The following is a 25,889-nucleotide window of genomic DNA, read 5'->3' as shown; positions in this document are numbered from 1 at the left end:
CTGTAACAAGTAAGTAATCTCATCTTTTGATGCTTTAGTTCTTCTGTTTTGTGCTGTTTGCTAGTGTTTGAATTTCTGTGTTCTTAGTGATAGGCCTCTGATTGTGTGTTTGATTTTCGATTTCTGCCTTTGTAATTTTGATTTTGGATTTCTGAATCATAGATAGAGAAAACTCCCATTGCGTTTTGTGGTATGTTGATTTTCCAAAAATGGATGAAATTTGTTCGTGTTTGCCTTGTTATATGTATTTTAGTACTGTGACTTGCTAGATCTTTTGTTGTTGATTTCCAGAAATTGAAACGCCTTGTTATGCTTGAGTTTTTGTTTTTTGTTTGCTTTGAGCAATGAGTTTCCAGAAATTCTGGAAATTCATTGTGATGTTCTTCATGTTCTGATGGTTTCACCCCTTAGGAACTCTGTCTTTGATCCATAATTTTGATTCTGTTACAAGTTTATCTAGTTTTTCCATTTGAAACTTGTCTCATCCGAGCTGGTTTCTGTGTCTTTAGGTATGTCGGGTGAAACCTTAGATCATGAGGAAGGGAGGGGTTATGATGATCACGGTGTGGGCACAGACGAGCCGTCTATGGAGTTCGTAGTCGTTCGCGCTCTCCGAGGTAACACCCCGGATGTGGAAGAGACCGGGACCTCTCAACCTTTACCGGCCGAGAAAGGGAAAAGGAAGGATACCATCCCGGACGGTGGGGAGAAGACGGGTGATCGCGACATCAACGCCTCGCGGTGCACCGTGGGTTTCTTGCAAGCTGTACGAGGGGCTTTTGGCATCCCTGCAGAATACGAGCTCTCTCTGGTCCCGGAAGGAAAGAGGCTGAACGATGTTCCCCCTGCAAATACCATCATGCTAACTCTGGAGCATTTGCAGTCCGGGATTCGGCTTCCACTGCTCGAGCATTACAAGGAGTTGAGCCGTTACTTCGAGGTGCCCATGTCGCAGATTCACCCCAATGGGGTTCGACACTACAATTGCTTTTTGAAGCTCTGTGAGAAGACTGGGGTGGTTCCCAGCATGAGGTTATTCTGCTGTTTATACCTCATGTCTCTGAAGGACCGGAACCACTTCGCGTATATGCGGTTCCGGAGTGAAAGAAAAGACGTTCCCGGGGGACTGGTTTCTGGGGTGGTTGATTCCCTCCGGGACTTCAAGGAGGACTATTTTCAGATATCTCACCCCACGGCGTTCGACGGGATGGTCACCTCGTGGGTGGCAAAATGTTTCAAGCCGGATAAATGGTTCCACGTCCCGGGACCATTGGAAGATAAGGACATCCTGATTTTGCGGGATGATGCTCCTCCGGGGAAGAAAGCACTGGCTGATGACTTGTGCCCGAAGATTGACTTCGAGTATTGGAAGAACTTGGCGCCCGGTGCTGGGGGTTTGTCCCTTGTCTTTTTTTTTACGTGCCGTTGGTCTTATTGCTATTTTTCATTGAACTTTGTCGTTTTGTGTAATACTGACTTCGTCATGCTTATTTTGTTGCAGTGAACAGCATTGATCTGAGCAAGTTGGCTGGCAAGAAAAGAAAGAGGCCGGCGAGCCGAGGTGTGACACCGGCTCCTCCTCCCCCTCCCCGAGCTGTCGAGGTGCCTAAGTCGCCTGCTGCCGAGGCACCTGCTGCCAAGGGCGTTCCCGAAGAGCCCCTGCGGGGTGTTGATGCTGTCCCCCTCCGAGTTCGTTTACCGGAGGGGATCGAGGTGCCGGTGGGTGCCGAACCGGTCGGGAATATCCCGTTCGTGAATTTGGACTCCACCGAGACGGTGGATGGTCCAGTCCGGGGCCCAGCTGATCCCCAGGGAGCAACTCCTGTGCCTGCTGGTCAAAGTTCCCGGGCTCCTCCGACCCGGGTACCGGATCTCCCAGAGATATCTTCGGGGTCGAGCACTACAGCTCCGGGGCCCCAGACCATCACTCGTGCGAGCTTTGCCGAGTGGGTCAGCAGGCACAATGATGGTCGACCTGCGACCCTTCATGATCTAGTCATCGCGGGCGATGTTGCTCGGGTGACTACTCTCCCTGCTGATCGGGAGCACTATAAGTCCCACAGGCCTGAGAACTTGTGGGCTGTGGTCTCCTCCTTTTGCCTCCAGGTAAATATCTCCTGTTTTTATCTCTGTACTTGTCTTATTTTTATTTTTACTTATCGTGTGTTTTTGTTTATCTCATGCTTCGCAGATGGCCTACATGGCCGATCAAAACCAGAGCAAGGTGGAGATCGACCTGACTTTGACAAAAGACCTTCTTCTGACTGAGAAGAAGAAGGCCCGGGAAGCTGAGAGACGGGCTTCCGAGGCGGAGAAGAAAGCTTCTGAGGGGGCTGCCCTCGTTGCCACTTTGGAATCCCAACTGAAGAGTTCGGAAGACCGCCGAGCTGAGGACCTGGGTGTGCTGGAGAAGTTGCGAGCTGAGGTGACTCAACTCGAGAGCGAGAAGGCTGCGGCCCGGGATGATTTTGCGAAGCAGCTGGCCGAGATGACCACCCGAAATGAGCTTGCTTCGAAAGGGCTTCGGACGACGGTGTCCGACCAGAAGAAGCAAATTACGGAGGTCACCCAGCGGGCTGAGAAGGCGGAGGCCGAGGTGAAGGAGGTCACTGGCCGGGAAGAGAAAATCTATGACGACTTCCGCCGCATCCTCTATGTCAGCGAGGTCCAGGCGGGTGAATATATCCGAGGTCGATTCGGGGCCGAGCTGGATGTTTCCGACTTTGTTCTAGACATCGAGGAGCTGGGTCGGAGGGCCAAGGAGCTGCCTGAAGACTACGATGTGCCTGCCGACATCGAGGACTACCTTGCTGATGATCAGGGTCCGAGCTCCGACCCCCCTAGATAGTTTTAACTTAGATAGTTTTATCTTATAAATTTTGAACAATGTTTTCTTTTTTGTATTTTTGGAATATTGAGCCTCGAGCTCTCTTTTGTAAATTCTGAATATTTTCCTTTATATGCACGTCTGTTTTTACTTGTATGAAAACCTTCATTTTCTTGTGAATATTTGCTGTTATCTTTCTGAATGAAGTTTTTTTTTTCTGAGAATTTTGACTAAGTATGTGACAACATGTTTTTCATAGCTAACTTAGCTTAGTTTCCGAGCTGGTTCCAGTAGTGTAAATTTTCTAGTTTCTGTGTTGTTTTTATATATATGGGCCCTTGACTCAGACTTGGGATAAAAAATGCTAGGATAGGTTCTTGGTTGTTCATAGATCGAGCTTGATCAAGTTGCTCGGCGCGGATAACCTGTTATCTCTGGATGATCCGGGATTATCATGACTCGCAGGTGGCACATAGCCCGTGGATGGCCCATAGCCCGCCGGTGGCACATAGCCCATGGATGGCACATAGCCCGTGGATGGCACGTAGCCCGTTGGTGGCACATAGCCCGTGGATGGCACGTAGCCCGTAGATGGCACATAGCCCGCTGGTGGCACATAGCCCGTAGATGGCACATAGCCCGCTGGTGGCACATAGCCCGTAGATGGCACATAGCCCGCTGGTGGCACATAGCCCGTAGATGGCACATAGCCCGCTGGTGGCACATAGCCCGTAGATGGCACATAGCCCGCTGGTGGCACATAGCCCGTAGATTTTTTACCGAGTAGAGTGCTCGGGTTTTGGAAAAGACATGAATTCTTTTTAATCTTTTTTATTCATTGAGGGGAAAAACTTATGTTTGAGTTTTACAAAGGTCTAACTCAAACATAAGTGAAAAAACCCCTAGGTACCTCGAAAATGAAAACAAGAGACTACTGATAATATTTCCGAAGAACCTGGGAGTTCCAAGTTCTCGGGAGCACTCTGCCCGACATGTGTGCTATTTTATAAGCTCCTGCTCGTCCGACCTCAGTGACTCGATAGGGGCCTTCCCAGTTGGGTTCGAGCTTTCCCACTCCAGCATTTCCCTTAGCAATGTCTGCCCGTCGCAGGACCAGATCGCCGACTTGGAAACTCAAGGGTTTAACTCTCTTGTTGTGATACTTAGCCATTCTTTGCTTGTATGCTTCGATTCTTAGCGCTGCCTGCTCTCTTCGCTCTTCCAACAGGTCTAGGCATAGTTTCTGTTCTTCCTCGTTCTTAGCCTCATCGAAGAACTGGACCCTTAGAGTTGGCATCCCGATTTCCACAGGTATCATTGCCTCACACCCATATGTCAGAGAAAACGGGGTGTCTCCTGTGCCTGCCCTTGGCGTGGTTCGGTAAGCCCATATGACCTTTGGTAGCTCTTCCAGCCACTGTCTATCGAACTCCCCTAGCCTGGCCTTGAGCCCTTTTAGGATCGTCCGGTTGGTTACTTCGGTCATCCCATTGCTCTGCGGGTGAACTACTGAAGTGAAACGCAGGTCAATGTGCAAGTCGTTGCAAAATTCTTTGAAGGCTCGGCAGTTGAACTGCTTTCCGTTATCAGTTACCAACGCTCTGGGTATACCGAAACGACACACAATTTGCCTCCAGAAGAAATCCCGGATCCGAGCTTCTGTGATGGTGCTCACTGCCTCTACCTCGATCCACTTTGTGAAGTGATCTACTGCCACTATCAAGAACTTTTTCTGCCCCGTGGTTGGCGTGAAAGGTCCCAGGATGTCAATTCCCCAAGTTGCAAATGGCCAAGGACTGGTAATAGGGCACTGCTCTGTGGTGGGAGCATGTCGGATGTTCTGATGCCTCTGACAGTTTTCACATTTCTTTACTATCTCCTCTGCTTGTCTGACCATTAGGGGCCAGTAGTAGCCTTGCAACACTGCTTTCTTGGCCAACATGCGAGGAGCTATATGTGCCCCACAAATACCTTCATGTATTTCTCTCAACACATACTCCCCTTCCTCTGCTGTCAAGCATCTCGACCACGGGTGGGTGAATGACTTTCTGTACAAGACTCCGTCGAGGAACGCGTAATACGGAGCTTGTCGCAAGATTTTGTAGGCTTTGTCTCTGTTTTCTGGCAGGGTTCCATCCATCAGGTAGTGGGCTATGCCTTGCATCCAATTTTCCAAAGGCTGAGTTAGAAAAATGGTTTCATGGTTGTCGATGCTGGAATGCTTTTGAACAGAGAAATGGACCCCCGGTATCTTTTCGTTCACTGTTGCTGCTTTGGCTAGTACATCGGCCTCTTGATTTTCCAAACGAGGGACTTGCTCTATCACCCATTTCCCTCCGAGCTCCTGAATCTTGTTCAAGAAGAACTTGACTCTGTCCACGTATCTCCTCATTTCCGAATCCCGAGCTTCAAAAGTACCCAGGATTTGACAAACGACTAACTGAGAATCACTCCTTATTGTTACGTGCTCGGCCTTGACCACGTTTACCATTCTTAATCCGATCAACAGAGCCTCATACTCCGCAGCATTGTTGGATGCCGGGAAATCGAATTTTACCGAGCTTCGGAGTGTGACTCCGTGAGGGACTTTCAAGACTACGCCTGCCCCAGATCCTTCCAGATTTGATGCCCCGTCGACTTCTAAGACCCACCGTAGAAGTTGTTCATCAGGTTCTTCAGGTTGGTCGCTTGCTGTGGTCTCGGCTATGAAATCTGCCAATACTTGTGCTTTCAGAGCCGGTCTCAGTTCATACCGGATGTCATGTCCTCCCAGCTGGACCGACCAGCTGACCAGCCGTCCCGACATCTCTGGCCTCTGCAGCGCCTTTCTCAGAGGTTGGTTCGTACGTACTACAATGATGTGAGCCTCGAAATATCTCCTTAGCTTTTCCGCCGCCACTTTTAATGCCAAAGCAAATTTCTCAATTTTTGGATATCTGACCTCCGGGCCTTTCAAGACCCTGCTGAGATAGTAAACTGGGGTTTGCAGACCCTTATCTTCCTTCACCAGGACTGCCGCTGCTGTCTCGTCATTCACCGAGAGATACAAATATAAGATTTCCCCAGGCTCAGGTCTACCTAGCACCGGGGGTGTGCTGAGGTAAACCTTCAGTTCTTCAAAAGCTGTGTTACACTCCTCTGTCCACTTGAAATTCTTTGTATTCTTCAGGATTTTGAAAAATGGCAAACATCGTTTGGCCGAGCAACTCATGAATCTTCCCAACGCCGTTACTCTCCCGTTCAACTTTTGTACTTCTTTCACCGAGCTAGGTGCTTTCATGTTCATTACTGCCTCGATTTTCTCCGGGTTCGCCTCGATGCCTTTCTCCGAGATGAGGTGCCCTAGAAATTTCCCCGAGCGGACTGCGAAAACACACTTTTCCGGGTTCAGCTTGAGGTTAAAACCCTTTAGCTTTTCAAAAGTTTCTGCCAGATCCTCTGCGTGATCCTCAATCCCCTTGGATTTCACGACTATGTCATCTACATAAACCTCGACGTTCTTGCCCAGTTGATCTTTAAAAACATGATTCATGAGTCTTTGATAGGTTGCCCCAGCATTTTTCAAACCAAAAGGCATCTTCTTGTAGCAATAAGTCCCCAGATCCGTTGTGAAAGCTGTCTTTTCTTCGTCATCTTTACTCATCGGGATCTGGTGATATCCCTGAGAAGCGTCTAAAAATGCATAGACCGCAAATCCGCACGTCGCGTCTACCAGTTGGTCAATGTTTGGCAGAGGAAAACTGTCTTTTGGGCAGGCCTTGTTTAGATCAGTGAAATCTATACAAAGCCTCCATCTACCGTTGGACTTCTTGATCAGGACTACATTAGCCAGCCATTCAGGGTAGTCTACTTTCCTGATGAACCCGGCTTTCAAGAGCTTTTCCACTTCATCTCGGATAGCAATCTGTTTCTCCAGAGAGAAAGTTCTTTTCTTTTGCTTGACAGGCTTGCATTTGGCATCCACGTTTAACTTGTGAGAGATTATCTTCGGGTCTACCCCTCCAATATCCTCTGGCTTGTTGGTAAACTCCTCCACATACTGTTTTATCCGAGCTATGATAGCCTCCCGGTGCTCGTTTGGCCAATCTACCCCCAGCTTTACACACATCTCGGATCCCTCTGTAAGTTCAATCGTTTCTAAGTTTTCTCGGGGTTTCTGAGCTTTTTTCTCTCTGAGGAGCAGCTCCGGTGTATCGATGTTCATCGTTTCCACCGTGCTGCCCATAGTGGCCATGTAACATTGCCTAGATAGGGTTTGATTTCCCCTGATAGTTATAACCTTGTTTTCCACTGGGATTTTCATCATCAAGTAACGAATACTAGTCACTGCACCTGTGCTATACAACATAGGTCTACCAAGAATACCATTATACGCAAGAGGCATGTCAACTATCATGAACAGTGAACGTACCTTCCGTGTTGGTTCCGCCAGGATTCCCTTTGTTCCGTCCTCCTGAGGTGTTTCGATGCCGAGCTCCAAATCTAGCTCGACCATGCCCTCTGGGGTGACCGGAGCTCCCCCCAGCCCCAGGAGGGGAATGTTCACAGGTTTGAGGTCAGTCTTGGATCCTCCCATTGTCAAAAAGACTGACAGAGTCAACAAGTTAACCGAGCTACCATCGTCCACCAGCAATCGTTTTACCCATTTCGATCCAATGATGGCTGATACAATCAAAGCGTCTTCATGGGGAAAATCTACTCCTTTCGCATCCTCTGGCCCGAAAACAATGTTAGGCCATGGCGACCCAGTAGATACCGACATGACCATCTTTTGCTTTTTCTTTCTGCGTTTTCGACTGTACTCAGATTCCGAAGTTCCTCCTGAGATTTTGTTAATTACCCCCGTGACCTGTGTCTTTTTTGATGGGGATTGGGCTTCCCTGCTCCCCCCGGGCTCCGACCTGGCCGAGTTGACCCTCGTATTTCCTCGGTCTTGGCCCTCCTTAGCCACAACAAAATGTTGTAGTCGCCCCTGGCAGACTAACTTGTCTATCTCACTTCGCAAACGTCCACATTCCTCTGTTTCGTGGCCATAACCATCATGAAAATCACAGAACTTGGATCGGTCCCCATCCTTCACTAGCCTCGGTGGATAACGAATCTCTTCATTGTTGTGCTTGATCCAGGATAGAATCTGCTCCCTCGGTGTGTTAAGTGGTACGTCTTGTCTTGGTACTCCTGCTCGGTCCACGTATCCTTCCGTTCCTCCTCCAATACTGAAACTTGGCTTCGTACCAGGACCTGTACTTGGCGGACTGGTTTGAGCATTGAATGGCTTGTTACCCCTGTATCCCGAAGTCTCATTCAGAGGTCGGTACCGATCTTGGCTACGGTTGGACCCCTGAGTATTCTGCGTTTTACTGGGAACTGGACTAGCCATCCCGTAAGACTTCCTCTGCCTTTCTTCGTCGAGATTGATATAATTCCACGCCCTGTCCATTAACTCGGTGTAAGTGTCAACCGGGTTGGTGATCAAGCTGTCTCGGAAGACTTGCATGCTGGTATTATCTTTCATAGCATCGATGGCGGTATCATCGTTCAAATCTTCTATCATGATCGCCTCGGCATTGAACCGAGCGATGTAAGCTTTCAAACTTTCTCCCTGCTTCTGAAAGCATTTCTTCAAATCACTGGATCTTTTCTTTCGTTCGATGCTCGGGGCAAAATGAGTTTTGAAAGCCATAGCGAGCTCTCTGAAACTAGTAATAGAGCCCTCCTTGAGGTTCTGGTACCACTTTTGCGCGGCGTCACTCAACGTTGAAGGGAACACTTTGCACACCGTGGCGTCCGAGACACTTTGGACTCCCATGGCAACCTGAAAGCAACTTAAATGAGTCATCGGGTCGGATTTACCGTTATATCTGTCAATGGGCGGATATTTAAACTTATCTGGAAATGGGTCATCCCATATAGCCTTTGACAAGGGGCTAGCAATGCCACAAGTAGTAAAAGGTCGAGACTCTGCCTTGTGTCCTTTGTGTTTATCAAGCTCGGCCTGGACCAGACGAGTGACTTCGTCATGCAAAGTTTTCTGATGCTGTGACGCTGCACCCGAGCTGTGAACACTTTCTGCCCCGTTTCTCCTGACCGGTGGAACTCCTGCTCTCGCGGTCCGCAGAGGATCTGCCTCCGGGTCTGGGTCTCCCCTCCCCAATCCAGCGTCACCGCGCTGTGTCCCCGGTGGTAGATTCTCGTCTTGCACCCCCTCCCTTCGAGGAGGAGGAGGATCATTCCGACCTTCGTCTCTCGGAAAAGGGCGATCATGCCGACCTTCGTCTCTCGGCAGAGGGCGATCATGCCGACCTTCGTCTCTCGGCAAATTAGTGTCACGATGATCTTCGCCTCTCGGTGCTTGATGCTCTGTGGGACCCCTAGGTCTGGGTCGTGGGTGATCGCTCCGACCTTCTTCTCTCGGAGGACGACCATTGTAATACCCCAAAATATTTAAGTAGTTAATTGGACCACGTGTCCAGTGTTAAGTCGCTAGAGTGGCGATATCAGAAAGATTTCCGAGAGATTAGGATAAATATTAAATTTTAGCAGGACGGACTCGAAAGGATTATTGCGAAAGATTTAATATTATATTTCAGTTCTAGAGTTGGAATTAGAATTGGAAAAGAAAAATATTAAGAAAGTCGCAAAATAAAGTACAGGGACTAAAATGGTGATTTAACCATATAAGACCCGAAGGGATATTATTTCGCCAAAGCCCGCGAAATATTTTATAGTATATGTGGTAAAAGTTTCGGGTCAATCGGAGACCTTTTAAAATTTGGACGCGGATGCGTTTTGGACTAAAATGCAACTTTTGAGAAGTTTAAGGGCTAAAGTGTAAATTAGCCAATTAAGTCTCGAGAATAGTAATTAAAAGATTTTGACGGAAAATAATAATATCGAGTTAGTATTATTTATATGAATATAAATAATACGTGAGCAATCGAGTTAAAAGAATAATTTAACCATTTGGTTAAATTAGAAAGTTTAAAAGAGAAATGGTTTAAGTTAAAGAAATGAAGGATCAAAGTGGACAGTTAACCAAGATATATAAGTAACTTTCCTTAAGAATAAGGAAAGAAGAAATTATCAGAAGGTGATGGAAACAGACGAAGGGAATTTGACGATCGTCGTCGATCCGCCGCCGTTTCGCCGTTTCTCGCTCAAATCGCAAGTTCTTTATATCGATTCGTTCAGAATTCGATTCTCTATTATCGCTAAGCTTCAAATCGAGGTAAGCTTGACGTTTTTATTATGAGAATTGATAAATAAGGGTTATTTCGTTTTAACGAATCAAACGAATCGTAATCGCGTTTCTATTAGCGTTTTTGATGATATTTGAGATGGTTATTAATGGAAATCGTGCTAGAATCGATTTTGGACGTTTAAGCACGTCGGAATTGGCCCGGGGAATGAACCCCGGAGCTGCACATCGGCAGCCGTTTGCTGCACGAACGTGCAGTACACGTTCGTGTAGCAGACTGCACGAACGTGCAGTACACGTTCGTGTAGCAGACTGCACGAACGTGTAGCACACGTTCGTGTAGGACACTACACGAACGTGGAGCACACGAACGTGCAGCGTACTGCACGAACGTGCAGTACACTGCCGCACGAACGTGCAGTCCTTCGCCGAGTAAGGATTCCTGATTTGGGCTTTCTGGGCCCTGACGCGGAAACTCGATTTCAAACAATTTCAAGTCGTGTAATCAATCGTGATTCGATTGAATATCAAAACGTAAACTAGGACGTTTAAAAGAGAAGTGTGACTAAGAGATTATCAAAGTTAAGAATCGTATTTGAAATACGATTATGTTAACCTAAGTTTATAACTTAGGATTTTGATACTAAGTCAACGTTTATGGATTAAACGTATAGGTAACTCGATTAAATAACTGACGTACCGACAAGCTATCAAGCCAGTTAGCAGGAGTGGATACGTGAGTGGACAATGCATGGAGCTTACGCTTGCGGGATTATAATAATGCAGTTTTTGGATAGCGGTCACTGTGAGTGGCAATTTACTTTCACGTATTATTATAAAAGTCATTTTCTTATATTATGAATGTTATTATTATATTCATTGTATCTATATGATTTGTTCATATAAGATATTGCGCTTGATGAGTTTGATTATGCACGTTTTTGTATTCATTGTTTAAATATGAATAGTTAGTATGAGATCTATAGAAGTCAATACCTATTGAGTATCAATAGGCTATGAGATTATCAGTAAGTCATTCTAGCGTGTCTAGATTGTCAATGAGATTACGAAATGCGCATACGATAAGAGTGCGATACGAGAGTGAACTCGGTTAAAATAACCTGAGCCCCATGAGAGTGAACTCGGTTAAGTAACCTGAGCCCCGTATCTAGTGGGTTGGACCCACCAGTGAGTTGGACTCACACTTTGGGATTAAGAGATTGGTTGCGACTGACGTGGTCGAGTGTGAACACTCCCGGGTTGGACCATTTGGATCAAGTTGATTCGATTATATAAGTTTAGCGAATCAAGGATTAGAGTTTTGATAGAGTCTGTTAATTAGGAACGTTTACTGTGTGCTTATATTATGTATGGAATTTGCATACGTATTAAGCGTGTGACGCTATATTTTGATAATACTATAAGTAACTTGCAAACTCACTCAGTATTTTCCCAAATACTGACCCCTCACTTTGATGTTTGCAGGTAGTAGAAGTCGGATCAGACAAACCATCTCCATTGTGCCAGAAGTCATTGGACTTGCACAAATATGAGTTACATGAGCTGCAGTAGTCAGTAGTTGTCAATCTAAGATTGGTAAATTGATTTCAAATAGTTAGTTTTGAATGTAAACTCTAATATGATATTTTAATATCTATATTATATTATTTAAAGAGTTTTCTGAAAACGTTTTATATATAATAATATGTTTTCAATTGTGAAAAATTATTAATGGTTTTAGGCTTGCTACGGGTTTCGGAGCTACCACTCCCATTCCCTAGCGCCGGTCTCGGCTCAATAATTGGGTCGTGACAACCATCCTGAAACTTAGCAGCTTGGGGTGGAGGGGCCACGGGGGTGGCGGAGGGATTGTAACTTGGGTAATACTGGGACATGACTGCAAAATGCATCTGCTGGGCCTGGTGCAGTTGGCGAGCCATGTATTCTAAATATTCTTGAGCTTGTAAGACCGCCGGAGGTATATCCTGCCCAGAAGTTGTTCCTGTTCCCGTAGCCACCAGTGTAGCGTCTACCGGGAAGTTGAGTTGAGAGGGAGACAAGGTATTGTGGAGGAAACTCTGAGGCACGGTGGTTCCTGGGGTTGATAAGTGGGTGTGACTTGCATCTGAAGCAAAAGGGTTCGCCCTAGGATAGTTTTCCAACCCATATAAAGGCACAAATCCAGCTCCACTGCCGGAGGCCCTGGATCCTCCCACCTGAGCATTCGCCGGAGGAGTTAAACCAGTGATCACAGAGGTCCGACCACTGGCAGAAACTCCACTAACCAAGTTAGTGTCGGTAACCGTAGTTCCCAGAGGGTCTACCCTGTCCAAAACAGGATCATCAGCCATTGTTTCTTGTCAAGATCTGATCAGCAACGTCAAAAGAACCAGAGCAGAACAGGGGAATACAAAACGTTTCCCACAGACGGCGCCAAGTGATGAATCACCAAACAGAATCCGAGCTTTACCGACCTGCACACCACAAATAAACAGAGGTCAGAAGGAACTCCGGTGGGGGTCACCGGACGTTCACTCCGACGCTCAAGTAAGGTTTTTTTTGAAGTAAAGGAAGAAGAAGAAGAGAAAAGGAGAGTGCTTAGAGTAGAGAAAAGAGAAAATTACCTAGGGTTTGTCCTTAAACCCTCTATTTATAGTTAGGGTTTAAGGACAAACCTGCCTTGCTGGCAAGCTATGAGCCCAGTGGTCCCAGAAATCAGTTATGCTGACGTGGCAGAATATCCCTGCGGGTGGCACAGGTTGTTAGGTGTGTCAGAGGGAACATTCTTCACGTACTTGTCAGAAGATCTCCTGTGGTCCCAGGATCTGGTACACGAGAGCGCTCCGGGGCAGGACCTCGGAGCCCGGTCAAGCCTTGAAGCCCGGATAACTTGGGAGTCAAGTTATCATGGCTCTTGTATTTGAGAGTTGTTCAGAGCTCGGACCAGATGGTCCGGTCCTTCAGGCTTAGGAGCTCGGAGCTCGGCCTAGGTCTGAGTTGAATATAACTCAGATCCCGGATAGAATTCCTGGTCCGACCTTATCAGGCATGATTGTCTCGGATGATGTTTGAATTCCCATTGATCCGGTGACCCCCCAAGTCGCGTGCTCTAAGATTTCGAGAAGGTCGGGCATTGTTATCAGGTCGGTGAAATGCTTGACTTAGTGATGTTCGTTCCTGGCGAGGTTGCTTCGCCCCTATTAGATGTGCTACGTTATCAGTTCATGTTTTCAAACGTGAAGGCATAAGTGAACTTTTTCAAATGTTAAATGTTCATTTGATCTGGACCTAAACATTAGAAGCATAATAATCCTTTCTCTTCGCCACGTAGGATCACACTATTTTAAAAGCAATGAGACGGTGTCAAACTGAGGACCCATAGGTGAATTTTTTCGGACGTTGAGAACTCACTTGATCCTAATCCTAAACTCTAAGAGCATGAATAGCCCTTTTCTCTTTATTAATTAAGTATCAAATTTATGTTATAAAATACTAGTAAATTTTTTTTTACATCTAGACAGACAGGGCTGTCATTTCGTCGAAGATTACAAGTAATGATCAGTGAGGACTCAGAATGAAATGAAAATAACCCCGTGGCTTCACCATAAAATCATGGTTGCAGAACTCAATTTTTACAGTTACCAATTTCCAATTCCACAACAAATTACTATTACCAGTCGGCCTTGTCGATTCTGTATTTGTGTGTTACAAATAAGTCTCTGACCCACACCTATGCCACCAACATTTCTTCTTTAAGAATATCAGACACAACTCACCAAATCTTCCAACAAACAAACAAACGCGTCATCAAATCAAAGCTATCCCTTCACTTTTCAAACTCCACCAAAACTCAGCCTTAACCACCCGGCTCACCGTATTGTCCGTCGCCGACATTAAAGAATCCAAATTATTTTCTGATGGGTGTTGATTACTTCAGTGTACTGAAGGTGAACCGAAGAGCCAACGATGACGAGCTCAAAAAAGCATACAAAAGACTAGCAATGAAGTGGCATCCTGACAAGAACCCTGTTTACAAGACAGAAGCTGAGGCTAAGTTTAAGCAAATATCTGAAGCTTATGATGTTCTTAGCGATCCGCAAAAGCGTCGAATCTATGATCTTTATGGAGAAGAGGGGTTGAAGAGCTTTGAATTTGGTGCTGATGTGCCGCAGACGCCGCCAAATGGGGGATTCGGGTTTAACTCGAGGGATCCCAATGATATTTTTAATGACTTTTTTGGTGGATCCGGCGGCGGTGGGAGTGTCAAGAGTGGGTTCTATCGGAATGGGGAAATGGGGAATCATGGTGTTAAGAAAGTTGCGGCTATTGAGAGTAAGTTGTTGTGTGGTTTGGAGGAGCTTTACAAAGGTACGAAAAGAAAAGTCAAGATTTCTCGCTCTGTTCCTGACGAATTCGGGTTAGTATTCTGAAAATCGAATAACTATTCCGTATAAAATGATTATTTAATTTCTTACGGAGTAACTATTCAATTCCATATAGAATGACTGTGAATACTTTATTTTAGTTCATAAAATAAATGTAGAATGAAATAGTTATTCTGTATAAAACAACCGTTCTTTATTTTAGTTCATGAAATTGTTATTTCATGATTTTGTGGAATGAGTATTCTTCTCAAAAATAAAGAATGACTATTCAATTTTTTACGGAATAATTATTTAATTTTATGTTATTTCATTTTATGAAGTGAACATAGCCTAATAGCTATTATCTTTTTTTCAATATGAATCACTTGAATGAATTTGTATGTGTTTGGAAATGTTAAAGATCTAATATTTTTAGTTTTCTTGTGTAAAATGTTATGTTGCAGTAAGCCGAAAATTGTAGATGAAATATTGAAGATAGAAATAAAAGCAGGGTGGAAGAAAGGCACGAAGATCACTTTTCCTGAGAGAGGAAATCAAGAAGCTGGCGGTGTAGTTGCTGCCGATGTTATTTTCGTGGTGGACGAAAAGCCGCATGCTGTTTTCAAGAGAGATGGAAATGATTTGATAGTCAATCAGAAAATTTCCCTACTTGAAGCTCTTACAGGGAAGACTTTTGATTTAACGACGTTGGACGGAAGATATCTTACAGTTCCTGCGACGGATATTATCAAACCAGGCTATGAGGTGGTGATTTCGGATGAAGGAATGCCGATTTCTAAACAACCGCACAAGAGAGGTAACCTTATAATCAAATTTGATGTTACATTTCCGTCGATACTCACTGCACAACAGAAATCTGATCTCAAGAGGGTCCTGGGGGGAAACGTCGTCGTGGATCGTTAGTTCAGAGTTCAAATTGTTGTATGGTAGGTTAATTAAGTGTAAATACATTACGTGTTCCCCAGTATTCTTGGTGGAGTAAGTTTGTGCATAGTAGGTATTCATAGCATTTAAAGCACTGTTGTTAATGTGTTACTGCTACTGATTAAAATTTGTGTACAAGTGATCTGCTTTTAGTGTTTTTGCTTTGAAGTTACAAGGAAAAATCATGTATGTAATGTTTATGTTTGATGGGATTGAAATCCTTGATAGAAGGGTTGTGACAAGATATCGATTTGGTTCGGCTGTTAGATGAAATTCAACGATCGCTAACAACTCTTCGAACAGCTGACGAGTTTAATCTGAACAATTTTTATCTATTTTTCGCATATTCCACCATAATATATCTCTGCACTCTGCCTTTATTTTGATCTAAAAGTTGATAGATAATGCATGGATGTGTGTGTTTCTTAGAGCTGCGAGAATTTGGCATATTTTTAGACTGGAACCCGCTTTGTACTAAAACAACATTCAATAGTGTCGAATATTATTTGATTTGACTTAGTTACAGGTAAAAGGGAAATGCCTCAATAAAATGTCAAATGTCGTAATCTCTTAGCTTTATTTTTTTCGTGTTGATTATATATGGCTTCGTTAACTATTGCATATAAGGTATCATAGTTATGGTATCCTGTGTTGCTCAATCTTGCTCTGCAACTCATTCTTTTTGACTCCTGCTACCTTATCAACTTGTTTGCCTCGCTTCATCAGTACAAATGCTGGCAATGTGTTCGCCTTGAATTCGTCAGCCACAAACTGTCGCCAAGACAATTATCAGTATCATTATATCGAGAAATTATTTCATCATATAGTAAACTTCAACCGCTGTCTACCTAAGAGAACATAAATCATGTAAATAAACTGCAAAGGTAAAGATAATTTTACCATCAAACGATCCACATCAATCTTGACAAAATCAACATCTGAGAACGTAGCAGCAAATTCTTGAATAGTTTGTTCCATCAATCGACAAGGTCTGCACCACGTAGCTGTGAATTCCACCACCAACTTCACAAAACAAAAAACGATCAAATCAGAACGAATAAAGCAACAGAAACATAGAGTAGAAGAACTAAATAAGCATTGAACATTGGAGTATAACTAAGTTACCAGCTTGTTGTTTCTTTTGGAGGCATTGAAGTAAGTTCTCCAATGATCTTCAGAACGCATTTCCACAACCCTCGACTGAGTCGTGTCTGAAACTCTGTCCAAGTGATTGAATCTATACATTCTTGTTGTTGGTGTTTGAAGAAATGACATGACGGAAAAAAACGTGGAATTCGAGCTTTGTTTCTGAACTCCAGAAACGAGTCTTCAGCTTGGATATAGAACTTAGGTAGGATTGGGGTTTATATAAGGTTGAAAAGGTGGTAGCAAATTTTGAGCTGTTATTTGTTTAATTTCAGAGAATAGGATTCCTAGCTAGATGTGACCTTCAAATTTACATGAACCGTCCAAAATTTTGAGGCATGGTCCGCATGCAAATTTAGCCCACCGAAGTGAATCAATCTCTTATAATACTAGTACGTAAACAGGTGATGAACTAAACAATCTGCTCACTATTGGCAAGCTATTGTAACTTTTCACCTTGTATGCTAATATTCGAATCCTATACTAATCCACTCTAATTAATCCTTCTATTAATTTTTTTTTCTCACGTAATCAACGAGGGTATTAGAACCAAGATTCGTCAAGTAGTTTACAAGAATTCGAACAAAGATTGGAGTCTGGTTTAGGGAAAATGCATTGTTTATGAGTAGGTAATTGCTGTTGTGGTGGGAAAAGCATCTACATTTTATAATATTTGACAAAACACCCACTTATTCTTTATAGTACATAAGTTTGTTTAAGAGCATGATTTTTGTTTCTCTTTTTACAAAGTGTGAACAAGTATATGTGCGTAAAAGCATCATGTCTAAAGTTGTAAGGGAAAAATAAGCAAAAGCTCATTTATATTGTGGAGTTGACGGCCGTCATGCATGATACTTTTTTTAATGTACTATCATAGCTTAGCTGTTGAGCAACATAGCCCAAAAAGGAATCAAGTTAAAACGGAGAGGAATCAAGTTAAAACGGAAAGAAATCAAGTTAAAACGGAGGATTATGGACCACAGTTGATAGCGAACAAGTCGATAGCTCAATCAGAACCCCTTCTACTTTCCACTAACATAACACCAAACTTCAGAATTATGTTTAAAGTTCAGAAAATACTCCATTCACTCAACTACTAAAGAAAAGGGCGTCTGGCATCAAAATGTAAACCTACACTCATAACTGAGCTTGGTGCAGAAAAGCAAGGCCTACAAAAACTAGCAACAGGGACACCTTAGCAACATACAGGGATTATTGATATCACGAGGCCACCCCAACATCAGCTGCGGAACCATGGTTATTATAAGGGTGCCCACCGCCTCTGCCGCCCCTTCCCCGATTGTTATAATAGTTCCTCTGGTAATAGTTTCCAGATTGATCGTAAAATTGTTGCCTCCCATTTTGGTACCCACCTCCTCCTCTGCCACTACTTCTACCACCTCGCACATTTGGATATCCCCTACGCCCGCCTCCGTTCCCACCCCGCCCGCCTCTTTGGTTTGGATAGTTACGCCGACCAATATATTGTTGCTCCCTGGGGTCTACCTCTGTTTGAATATTGTCCACATCTGATGACTCACCTTGTTCTCCTTCTGCAGGAATTTCAGTTTCTGACTCATCCTGAATGGAGAATATGTACACATTAAAAAAATGTCTGCGAAAGATAAAAAATACATTGTCTTAATGTACCAAGTGTATGCACCTTCTGCAGTTCCCCAGGGGGACTGGATTGGGTATCCCCAGTTTCGCCTCCTTGGAAATCTGCCGTCTCCCCATCCTACACAAAAGATAAACACTCAGAAATCGAATTGACATGTTCACAAAAACTGGTACATCAAGGCTCAACCGCCTCTAGAAACAAATACATTTACAAATGAACATTAACGTTCAATATAATCTAACCATGTCTATTTCAGTTGCAAATTTTACGAATCAATCAATCGTTTTCTTCACAAGAAATAAATTCTATTCCCCACATAGTTACCCAAGGAGATGATCAATTTATTAGCTTCAATATATCATGTAGATAGAACATTTTGTTAAAGTTTTAACTTATTTGGAACTAAATCCATTAAAAAAATTAAGAATGAACTCTCTACTAATTACTACTACCACATTAAAAATCCCTTATCCTATACTATCTTCATCAGGGATCCACGTGTCTATTGTGTGTTAGTTGGCCTCAATTAACTAGGCGTAAAGTGTCTACATTGGAAGCTGAAGTCCTGTTACTGGGACACAATTAAGAATATAGATATGCGACACCAGTACATTGTGTTAAACTGTGACAGTTTAGCGGGATGTTCGTTTTGTGTGCCAACGATACCACATGACTCTTATAACTGAGCATTGGAGCATCAACGACAGGTGGCCTACTTCAGATTGCTGTGGAGTATGCTGCCAAAATGGCAATGCTTGGATAGGAATGATTTGATTAATTGATCCACACCCGTAGATTATAAGTTTAAAAAAATTGAGGGAAATAATGGCGGAGCATAAGTTTGTGGGACATGAATAACACTTAAATAAATTATTATGTATTCCACACATATTCTATATAGAGATTCAAGAGCTAAATATGCAGCAATATCAATAGAACAGCAAACAGCAAAAAGATTGAAATTCAAAAACTCAAAATGAATAATTACAGAATTTGAAACCCTCCAGTCACGACGCTCAACTCAAGTATGCGAATATAAAAGCATCTGAAATAAAATAACAGCAAAAATGCTCGACATGAGATGAATCACGTATATTATCAAGTTCTCTTTATTGGCATGCTAAAAAACTTACACAACTAGTATAAACAAAGAAATTTCTAAAGTTGCAGCGAACTCATGAAGACCAAAAAGTGAGTGATATAGCTCAACTATAATAAGAGAGAATGAGCTAAATCCAGTGAAAAATACTCTAAGTGTAGCTAACTAGACATATAGGATTCCATGGTCGACTGACAGATAAGTTGCTACCTCTGCAGCCTTAAACACCAGCGACAGATTAGAATAGCAATAAAATCTTATTTAAAAGGAAACCTACAAATAATAAAAAAATGTAACCGATAATTCAAATGAATCAGTAAATAATTAAAATGATTTAGTAGTATAATAATTTGTCTCTTTCTATTCCTTTTGGGTCCCAAACACACCTCAACAATCATGTCATGAAACTAACAGAACCTACTATATGTGATGTAATATAATAAAGAATGAGCAACACTTTATATTCTTTTGGCATGTCCCAGTTTAAAATTATCAACCTCCTCCAAGTTAATAATGCTACTCCCCTGTCTTTACAAAGAAACATAAGATATCCATGTACTAGGCCATATATCAGAGCATACGAGTTGGCACTATAGCGATACCTAATGTCTACCATTCCTTAACCTTTCTAGAAGCATTCAGCTAAACAGTAAGCAAGAAGCATTTTCCAATTCTTTCTTCATTGCATCTCTGCCTCGATGTTATCCAAGACAATTTATTTAGAATATAAGAAGAAAAACAAATCAGTCTTGATATGGCAAGACAAAAGCAGTATAGAACTCCTTTGAAGGTGTTGAACATAAGTAACAAGATTCACCAAACACAAGTACACGTTTGATAATTAACTCACAGCTTCATAGTGCATGGTCAAAGTATTACAAATTGGTACACCGAATGGGCGAATCCTAATATAACTACTACAACTTTTTAATCATTTTCTTGTTCATGCTGCAGCATAGAAAGAAGAAATGACAGCAAAAAAAGAGTGCATTCAAGAGAAAGTAAAAAGGCTGACATCAAGAATCTGGGAACAGACAGATAGAAGCCAATACAACAACTAAAACTGATAAAATTCTTCAAATGTGTTATCAAAATTGAAGGAGATGTAGAAAAATTGAACTTTCTAAAAAGATGACATTTAACCAAGAAATCTGGGAGGACAAAGGTAGTTATTTCCTAGATGAAGATGAATTTCAAGATGCATTTGTCTATGAATAAGTTCAACACACACTTCAGATGGAGTTTCTCAAATTTCTAAAAATGTTTTCAAAGAAAAAAATAGCAAGACATTGTACCATTCCATAAACTGGATCCAGAATGCTGATATACAAAAATTCCCTAGAGGTGAACTGTATACATTCTTTTTTAACAAGAAAAATAAAATGAGTGGGAAAATGCAAACATAACAGCATCATAACCTAAAAAGCTCAAATAAGTAAATTCCATAGCATGCAAGCCAAAACTAATCAGCTTTTGCAGTGGAACCTCAAAGTAGGATTAAACTTGTTGGGCTATATAGAAAAAAAAGGAAAATCGCAATTGACGGACCCTCTTTTTAGCCGAGCACAAATTCCATAACAAAATATTTAGCAATCCGAGATTAACATGCAATTTCTCACCATGTGGCCCCTAAACATTGTAATAAAATTCCTTGCTTTTAGCTAGCACCAACTGGGAATGTATTCTTCAAACCAAAGCCCAAAAGCCTTATCTACTATATGCCTATAACTGCAAATTGATTTCTTTGTCTGCGCCCTAAAACCATTAAAAATATTTTATTCCGTAATTGTAATTCTTCAAATCTCGCAAGTCATTGGAAGATTATACAAGTCTAAATATTGAGGATCCAACATTTTGAGATAAGAGTCGACATATGAGTATCAAAGTTACATGTGGCCAATACAAACCAACATAAAACCTACCAGCCCATATATTATGTACAAAAATCTTATTCTATGCCCAGATTTCAACAGTTCCAGTAAGAAAATTATACTTTCAATGATGAGCACACATTTATGTTAGAATGTAATGACAAGCGTTTCAACACCTTTCTATAATGAGTAGATGGCCAATTGGCCATGATGAATTACACTAAAAGATTATGGCCCTAATATAGTGCTGAATTTTTTCAAACAGGTGCAATTTCATAAAATTTGAATGTATGATGATGCTTACAAGTAGGTATACTTTGTCACTTCCACCATACGACAGCACCACACCTTGTTCTCATGTACTCGTGTTTGAAAATTGAAACTAGCACATGTATGAAAAGCAGTCCAGAACAAAAATATAAAAACTTATGCATGCTAATGAGGAAAAAAAATCCCACGTCATAGACTAATCATGCCAAACATCTATCAGAGATCTAATTTCTTCTACATATAATACAGACAATCAGTAAACATGAAGGCCAGCTGCGACTACCAAGAGTAGGCCAAATGTCATAAGCTAACACCTCGAAATCAAATAACAGCCAACCATAAATCAAATGCAAACATGCAAAGGGCAGTTCATATAATAACAGTAAACAAAATCACATAAATGTGTAATGTTTCCAGATTGTACCTCCTGGTCCTGCTCATTAGAGCCTTCTGCTGGTACCGAGGCAGACATAGGAACAGCTCCATGGACTGGAGCCTGAAAAGTAACATAATTGCCAGCAGCAGCAGCAGCCGCCACTTCAACTGGAGCTTTCATCTCCGGCGTAGTTGTAAAGTAATCAGAAGCCATAATCTTAATCAGCCTCTCCTTCAACTCCACATCTGCCATACAAAAAATTCCAAACCATCATCAACAACAATAAATAAAACCTAACTCATCAATAAACAGCCACAACAAAAAGAAAAAAACCCAATTACATGAAACATTGGCATTGGCATCGATAAGCTGATCAGAGTTCGAAAGCCAGAGCTTAGCATGCTCAACACACTTAAGCAAGGCATTCTTATGAGACAAACTAGAATCAACCGGCCGCGAAATGAGCAAACCGCCGAGTTTTGAAATCAAATCCAAATCTCTCTCACCAAGCAGATCAGTAGCATCATCAGTAACATAATCATAGGTCAAACAACAACCCCTCTCGTGAGTCCTAGTCAGCATCGTAGCCGTAAAATCATTTTGCGACTTCACATCAAACAACGAACCAAAATACAACAAATTCAACAGATCCTCAATCACCACACCGTTACTGCTACCGTTACGGTTAATCTCACTGTTACCATTACTGTTAGGTTCGTTAAGTTTGTTGCGTTGGATAGTGAGGTCGATTTCCTCCGAAACGGCGACGGAGAGCGGTTGTTTTAATTTTTCGAGCTCTTCCATGGAAGCGATGAGGTAGGGTTTGGAGCGGAGAACGTCTTCTTGTTCCTTGTTGATAGGTTTGCCTTGTGAGATTGATTCTTCCATTTGAAGGATGCGGTTGTATTTTTTACGGAGTGCTCGTATGCGCTTGTTGATTAAGCTTAGTACTGGTCCCTCGGCTGCTGTTGCTGCTTCTGCCGACGATGATGTTGCTGCCATTTTTTCAAGATCGAAGGAGATAAAAATTGAAGCACCACCGGATGTGGCGGTGGCGGTGGCGGTGGCGGTGGAGAGTGAGGGTTTTGAGTGGGAGTTGGAGGATAAAGAGGAGTGAGTGAGAGAGAACAAAGGGTAATGTAAGCGGCGACTATGTGAAAAGGGAACCAATTAAATGATTTATACTGAGATTTGAAATGATGATGATTGGTTCATGTAGGGGTGAGTATGGTTCGGTTCGGTTTGATTCGATTTGATTTAATAACCTCCAAAACCACATTATATTTTATGGGAAAATATAAAAATCAAACCACGCTAAATATTTATATAAAATTTTGGTTCGATTAACCAAACTTTAGCATCGATTTTGGTTCAGTTTAGTTTGGTTTGATTAATATAGATTTAGATAAAAATTATATATAATTATACGTAATAATTAAAATTATACGTAATAATTTTTACTTAATAAGTGTATTAGTTTATATGTTTTATTTTCATATATGTATCTATACACACATGTTATATTTATATATAAATATTTCAATAAAAAAAATTTGTATTTATTTATACATATATAAATATTACTCCCTCCGTCCCGTTTAAGAAGTCCCATATTCTATTTTGGGATGTCCCATTTAAAAAGTCCCATTATTATTTTTAGAATATTTTTCCATTGAATACCCTATTTTACCCTTATTTTAGTTATCTTAAAAGAGTTTTATGGAAAATTCCACTATCATTAATAGGGGCAAAACATGAAAAAATATGAAAAGACAAGAATAATTAATGTTTTCTTAATCTGTGTGTAAAGTCAAATGGGACTTCTAAAATGGGACGGAGGGAGTAATAAAAATAATATTACTGTAAATTTCGGTTTTAGGGTCGGTTCGGTTAACCACTAGTTAAAAGCAAACTAAAATCAATAACCATATTTTTTTATAATTTGAAACCAAAATAATCCATTTTGACCATTTTAACCAAACCAAAATTAATTTTGAATTGATTTGGATCGGATTAATGTTTTGATTCGGTTTTTGCTCACTCATAGGTTTATGGATAGCAGGTCAACTTCTTTCGACCCATATTGTGAATGATCAATTTGCATCCTTGAACTTGTACATGATGATCAATTGGTATCAAATTTTGCCATTTTTATTCCGTACCTAACTTCTTAAATATGTCAATATTATCAAAGATAAATGCGTGGAAGCAGTAGCGGATCCACAAATTGTACACATTGGGGTTCATTATATAATTTAAATTAATATATTTTTACTATACCATATTAAAACAAAATATTTTTCTATAATTATGTTCTTTGATTGAGTTCTTTGGGAATCGGTCTTTCTGGAAATTCGGATGAATCTCTCTTTAGTCTTTAAGTTCGGCGAGTCTTGGGGACTCGAGTACCGATGTCATTTGACTTTCACCTTTAGACGAGTTTTAGGATTCTCCCAAAAGGGCAGATCTGGTACGACTCGATTCTATTATACTTATGCTGGAATTCGGTTTCCATCATTAGCCTCCCTTTTCCCCCGCCCTCGCGTGCAAGTGAGCTAAAGCCTTGGTATGTACGTCTTGAAAGTTTTAGCTTTATTTGAGGCGAGTCATTCTCTCTTCTAGCGAATCGTTTTTTCTATTAGTTTCAATTTTTAATTCTCTTTGTTTGACAGGTATCAATAGAGTATCTTTTGGTTTGTTGCACATGTCCATGATTGTATGGCATACGTTTTATGGAGTTCTTGTGAGCAGAATGAAATTCAGGGCCGCTCACCCAGGTTTATGGCTGATTTCTTGATTTGGAAATGGTTTGAAAATAGAGTCGCCACCTATTTCAACTATGAAATGCCTTTTATATAGACTAGATAACCTTACTCGCTTATGGGTAAGATTATCGTGAATCGGAACAAAAGACCGGATTGTAGACCTTCCCGAAACTCGTGTGTTTGGCTGTCACGACCCAAAATCGGAGATCGTGACCGGTGTTAGGGTATGAGTATGGTCGTACTGAAACCCGTAGCTAGCCTCGCGGACATCAAACATCACAATCAAACCTGCATAGAACTTGCTCGGGGGCAACTGAGACTCCAACCTGAATCTAGCCCTTTATATAAACAACATATGTTTAATTAAATGCTCGGTTCAAACCCGAGACTCCAACAGATGCCAATTATATAAATACTCCAGAATCAAAAGTATAACATGCCAAAGTAAAATAATAGGCAACCAGACCAACTGGCGAAACAATAGAGTAAAATAATAACAATAATACTAGCACTACTGCGGTCCAAGGGTTTAAATAAAGTTCGACTCTTTTATTTAGTAAAAATAAACCTCCGAGAATCAAGCAAAAGGAGGTCCACAACTCGCTTAAAAGGAGGTCCAGATAATAATCCGCCAAATATATATTACCGGTGCACACAGTCTCGATGATGCCAATCGAGTAGTTCGTTCCAAAGCAGATCCATAATGAGTTAAACACTCTTTTAAAGCTGCATTTACGATATATAAAACAATATACTTTACTTAATAAAGCGGTAAACAATAATATAAACTCACTACTTGCAATCATTGTACAACTTTCGTTGAGATTGAGTTTCCGAATGATAAAAATCTCTATTTTTCCTTATTTTTAAGCATAGTTTCCATGTGTAATTTGTATCCAAACAGCTCAAGAAATATTGTCTTTCACATGACCAGCGTACCTTGAATTGAAAATGGTTTTTGATTGCATAAAAGCTTAACACTGACTTCAGCACCTCTTTTTTTTGTAGAACTGTCCCTCTTTGATTTCGCTATGTCTCGGGTCTGTTATGACATGTTCATCCTTTAAAGTTACTTTTTACTTCATCTTCATTATCTATGAAGTCGTTTGTCAAAAACTTAGCATAATGTATCACATCACATATTACTTCCTTCTATTTTTCACTTGTTGATCTAACCTCATGTGTTGATTTTGTTGTATTTACAGATTGTTGTGCTGACTGGATGTCCGCATTTGATACTTTAACAGTTGAATCAAAGAATGCTATTAATGAAACACATAATAGATATTTCATGCAATCTGTTGTATTCTTTTTCAGCTCCAAGTAGAATTTCAAGCTTCCACAGTCTGTTATTTTTATGGGTGGATAATTGATTCCCACTTGATATTTGATCTCTAGTAAGGTTGA

General features: G+C 41.6%; 4 protein-coding genes across 4 annotated transcripts; 1 reads left to right on the top strand and 3 right to left on the bottom strand.

Annotated features, from left to right (window-relative positions):
- Nucleotides 1–4,092: 4,092 nt before the first annotated feature.
- LOC126687768 (uncharacterized) lies at nt 4,093–7,031 on the bottom strand. The gene is made up of 7 exons (XM_050382324.1): nt 6,569–7,031; nt 6,035–6,340; nt 5,819–5,965; nt 5,316–5,725; nt 4,625–5,171; nt 4,224–4,543; nt 4,093–4,110 (listed from the first exon to the last, which is right to left on the bottom strand). The coding sequence occupies exons 1-7, from the start codon at nt 7,029–7,031 to the stop codon at nt 4,093–4,095; spliced, it is 2,211 nt and encodes a 736-aa protein (XP_050238281.1).
- A 6,615-nt stretch (nt 7,032–13,646) lies between these two features.
- Nucleotides 13,647–15,502, top strand: LOC126686107 (uncharacterized). The gene is made up of 2 exons (XM_050380138.2): nt 13,647–14,442; nt 14,854–15,502. Exons 1-2 carry the CDS (start codon nt 13,943–13,945, stop codon nt 15,311–15,313), a joined length of 960 nt encoding a protein of 319 aa, XP_050236095.1. The 5' UTR covers nt 13,647–13,942; the 3' UTR covers nt 15,314–15,502.
- Nucleotides 15,503–15,802: 300 nt separating this feature from the next.
- LOC126686109 (thioredoxin H7-like) lies at nt 15,803–16,691 on the bottom strand. Its single transcript, XM_050380139.2, has 3 exons — nt 16,460–16,691; nt 16,235–16,357; nt 15,803–16,105 (listed from the first exon to the last, which is right to left on the bottom strand). The coding sequence occupies exons 1-3, from the start codon at nt 16,607–16,609 to the stop codon at nt 15,971–15,973; spliced, it is 408 nt and encodes a 135-aa protein (XP_050236096.1). The 5' UTR covers nt 16,610–16,691; the 3' UTR covers nt 15,803–15,970.
- A 725-nt stretch (nt 16,692–17,416) lies between these two features.
- On the bottom strand, nt 17,417–22,890 carry LOC126686106 (uncharacterized). The gene is made up of 4 exons (XM_050380137.2): nt 22,059–22,890; nt 21,766–21,962; nt 18,144–18,218; nt 17,417–18,061 (listed from the first exon to the last, which is right to left on the bottom strand). The coding sequence occupies exons 1-4, from the start codon at nt 22,717–22,719 to the stop codon at nt 17,702–17,704; spliced, it is 1,293 nt and encodes a 430-aa protein (XP_050236094.1). The 5' UTR covers nt 22,720–22,890; the 3' UTR covers nt 17,417–17,701.
- Between the last annotated feature and the right edge of the window lie 2,999 nt (nt 22,891–25,889).

Source organism: Mercurialis annua, linkage group LG6 (genome assembly GCF_937616625.2).
Source record: "Mercurialis annua linkage group LG6, ddMerAnnu1.2, whole genome shotgun sequence".
NCBI lineage: Eukaryota > Viridiplantae > Streptophyta > Magnoliopsida > Malpighiales > Euphorbiaceae > Mercurialis > Mercurialis annua.
Note: the sequence above shows the minus strand (reverse complement) of the source record. Positions and strands in the feature narration are given on the sequence as shown.

What these genes read in the sequence shown, in the direction of transcription:
- LOC126687768 (XM_050382324.1), bottom strand. Translation starts at nt 7,031, where the DNA reads ATGAACATCGATACACCGGAGCTGCTCCTCAGAGAGAAAAAAGCTCAG. An exon ending in CAAGGCCTGCCCAAAAGACA is followed by an intron (nt 6,341 to 6,568) that starts GTTTTCCTCTGC and finishes ATGTTTTTAAAG; the next exon opens with ATCAACTGGGCAAGAACGTC. An exon ending in TGTTGATCGGATTAAGAATG is followed by an intron (nt 5,172 to 5,315) that starts GTAAACGTGGTC and finishes AACAAGATTCAG; the next exon opens with GAGCTCGGAGGGAAATGGGT.
- LOC126686109 (XM_050380139.2), bottom strand. Translation starts at nt 16,609, where the DNA reads ATGTCATTTCTTCAAACACCAACAACAAGAATGTATAGATTCAATCAC. An exon ending in CCAAAAGAAACAACAAGCTG is followed by an intron (nt 16,358 to 16,459) that starts GTAACTTAGTTA and finishes TGTTTTGTGAAG; the next exon opens with TTGGTGGTGGAATTCACAGC. An exon ending in TTGATGTGGATCGTTTGATG is followed by an intron (nt 16,106 to 16,234) that starts GTAAAATTATCT and finishes TCTTGGCGACAG; the next exon opens with TTTGTGGCTGACGAATTCAA.
- LOC126686107 (XM_050380138.2), top strand. Translation starts at nt 13,943, where the DNA reads ATGGGTGTTGATTACTTCAGTGTACTGAAGGTGAACCGAAGAGCCAAC. An exon ending in TCTGTTCCTGACGAATTCGG is followed by an intron (nt 14,443 to 14,853) that starts GTTAGTATTCTG and finishes GTTATGTTGCAG; the next exon opens with TAAGCCGAAAATTGTAGATG.
- LOC126686106 (XM_050380137.2), bottom strand. Translation starts at nt 22,719, where the DNA reads ATGGCAGCAACATCATCGTCGGCAGAAGCAGCAACAGCAGCCGAGGGA. An exon ending in TGCCAATGCCAATGTTTCAT is followed by an intron (nt 21,963 to 22,058) that starts GTAATTGGGTTT and finishes TTTGTATGGCAG; the next exon opens with ATGTGGAGTTGAAGGAGAGG. An exon ending in CCCCTGGGGAACTGCAGAAG is followed by an intron (nt 18,062 to 18,143) that starts GTGCATACACTT and finishes TTCTCCATTCAG; the next exon opens with GATGAGTCAGAAACTGAAAT.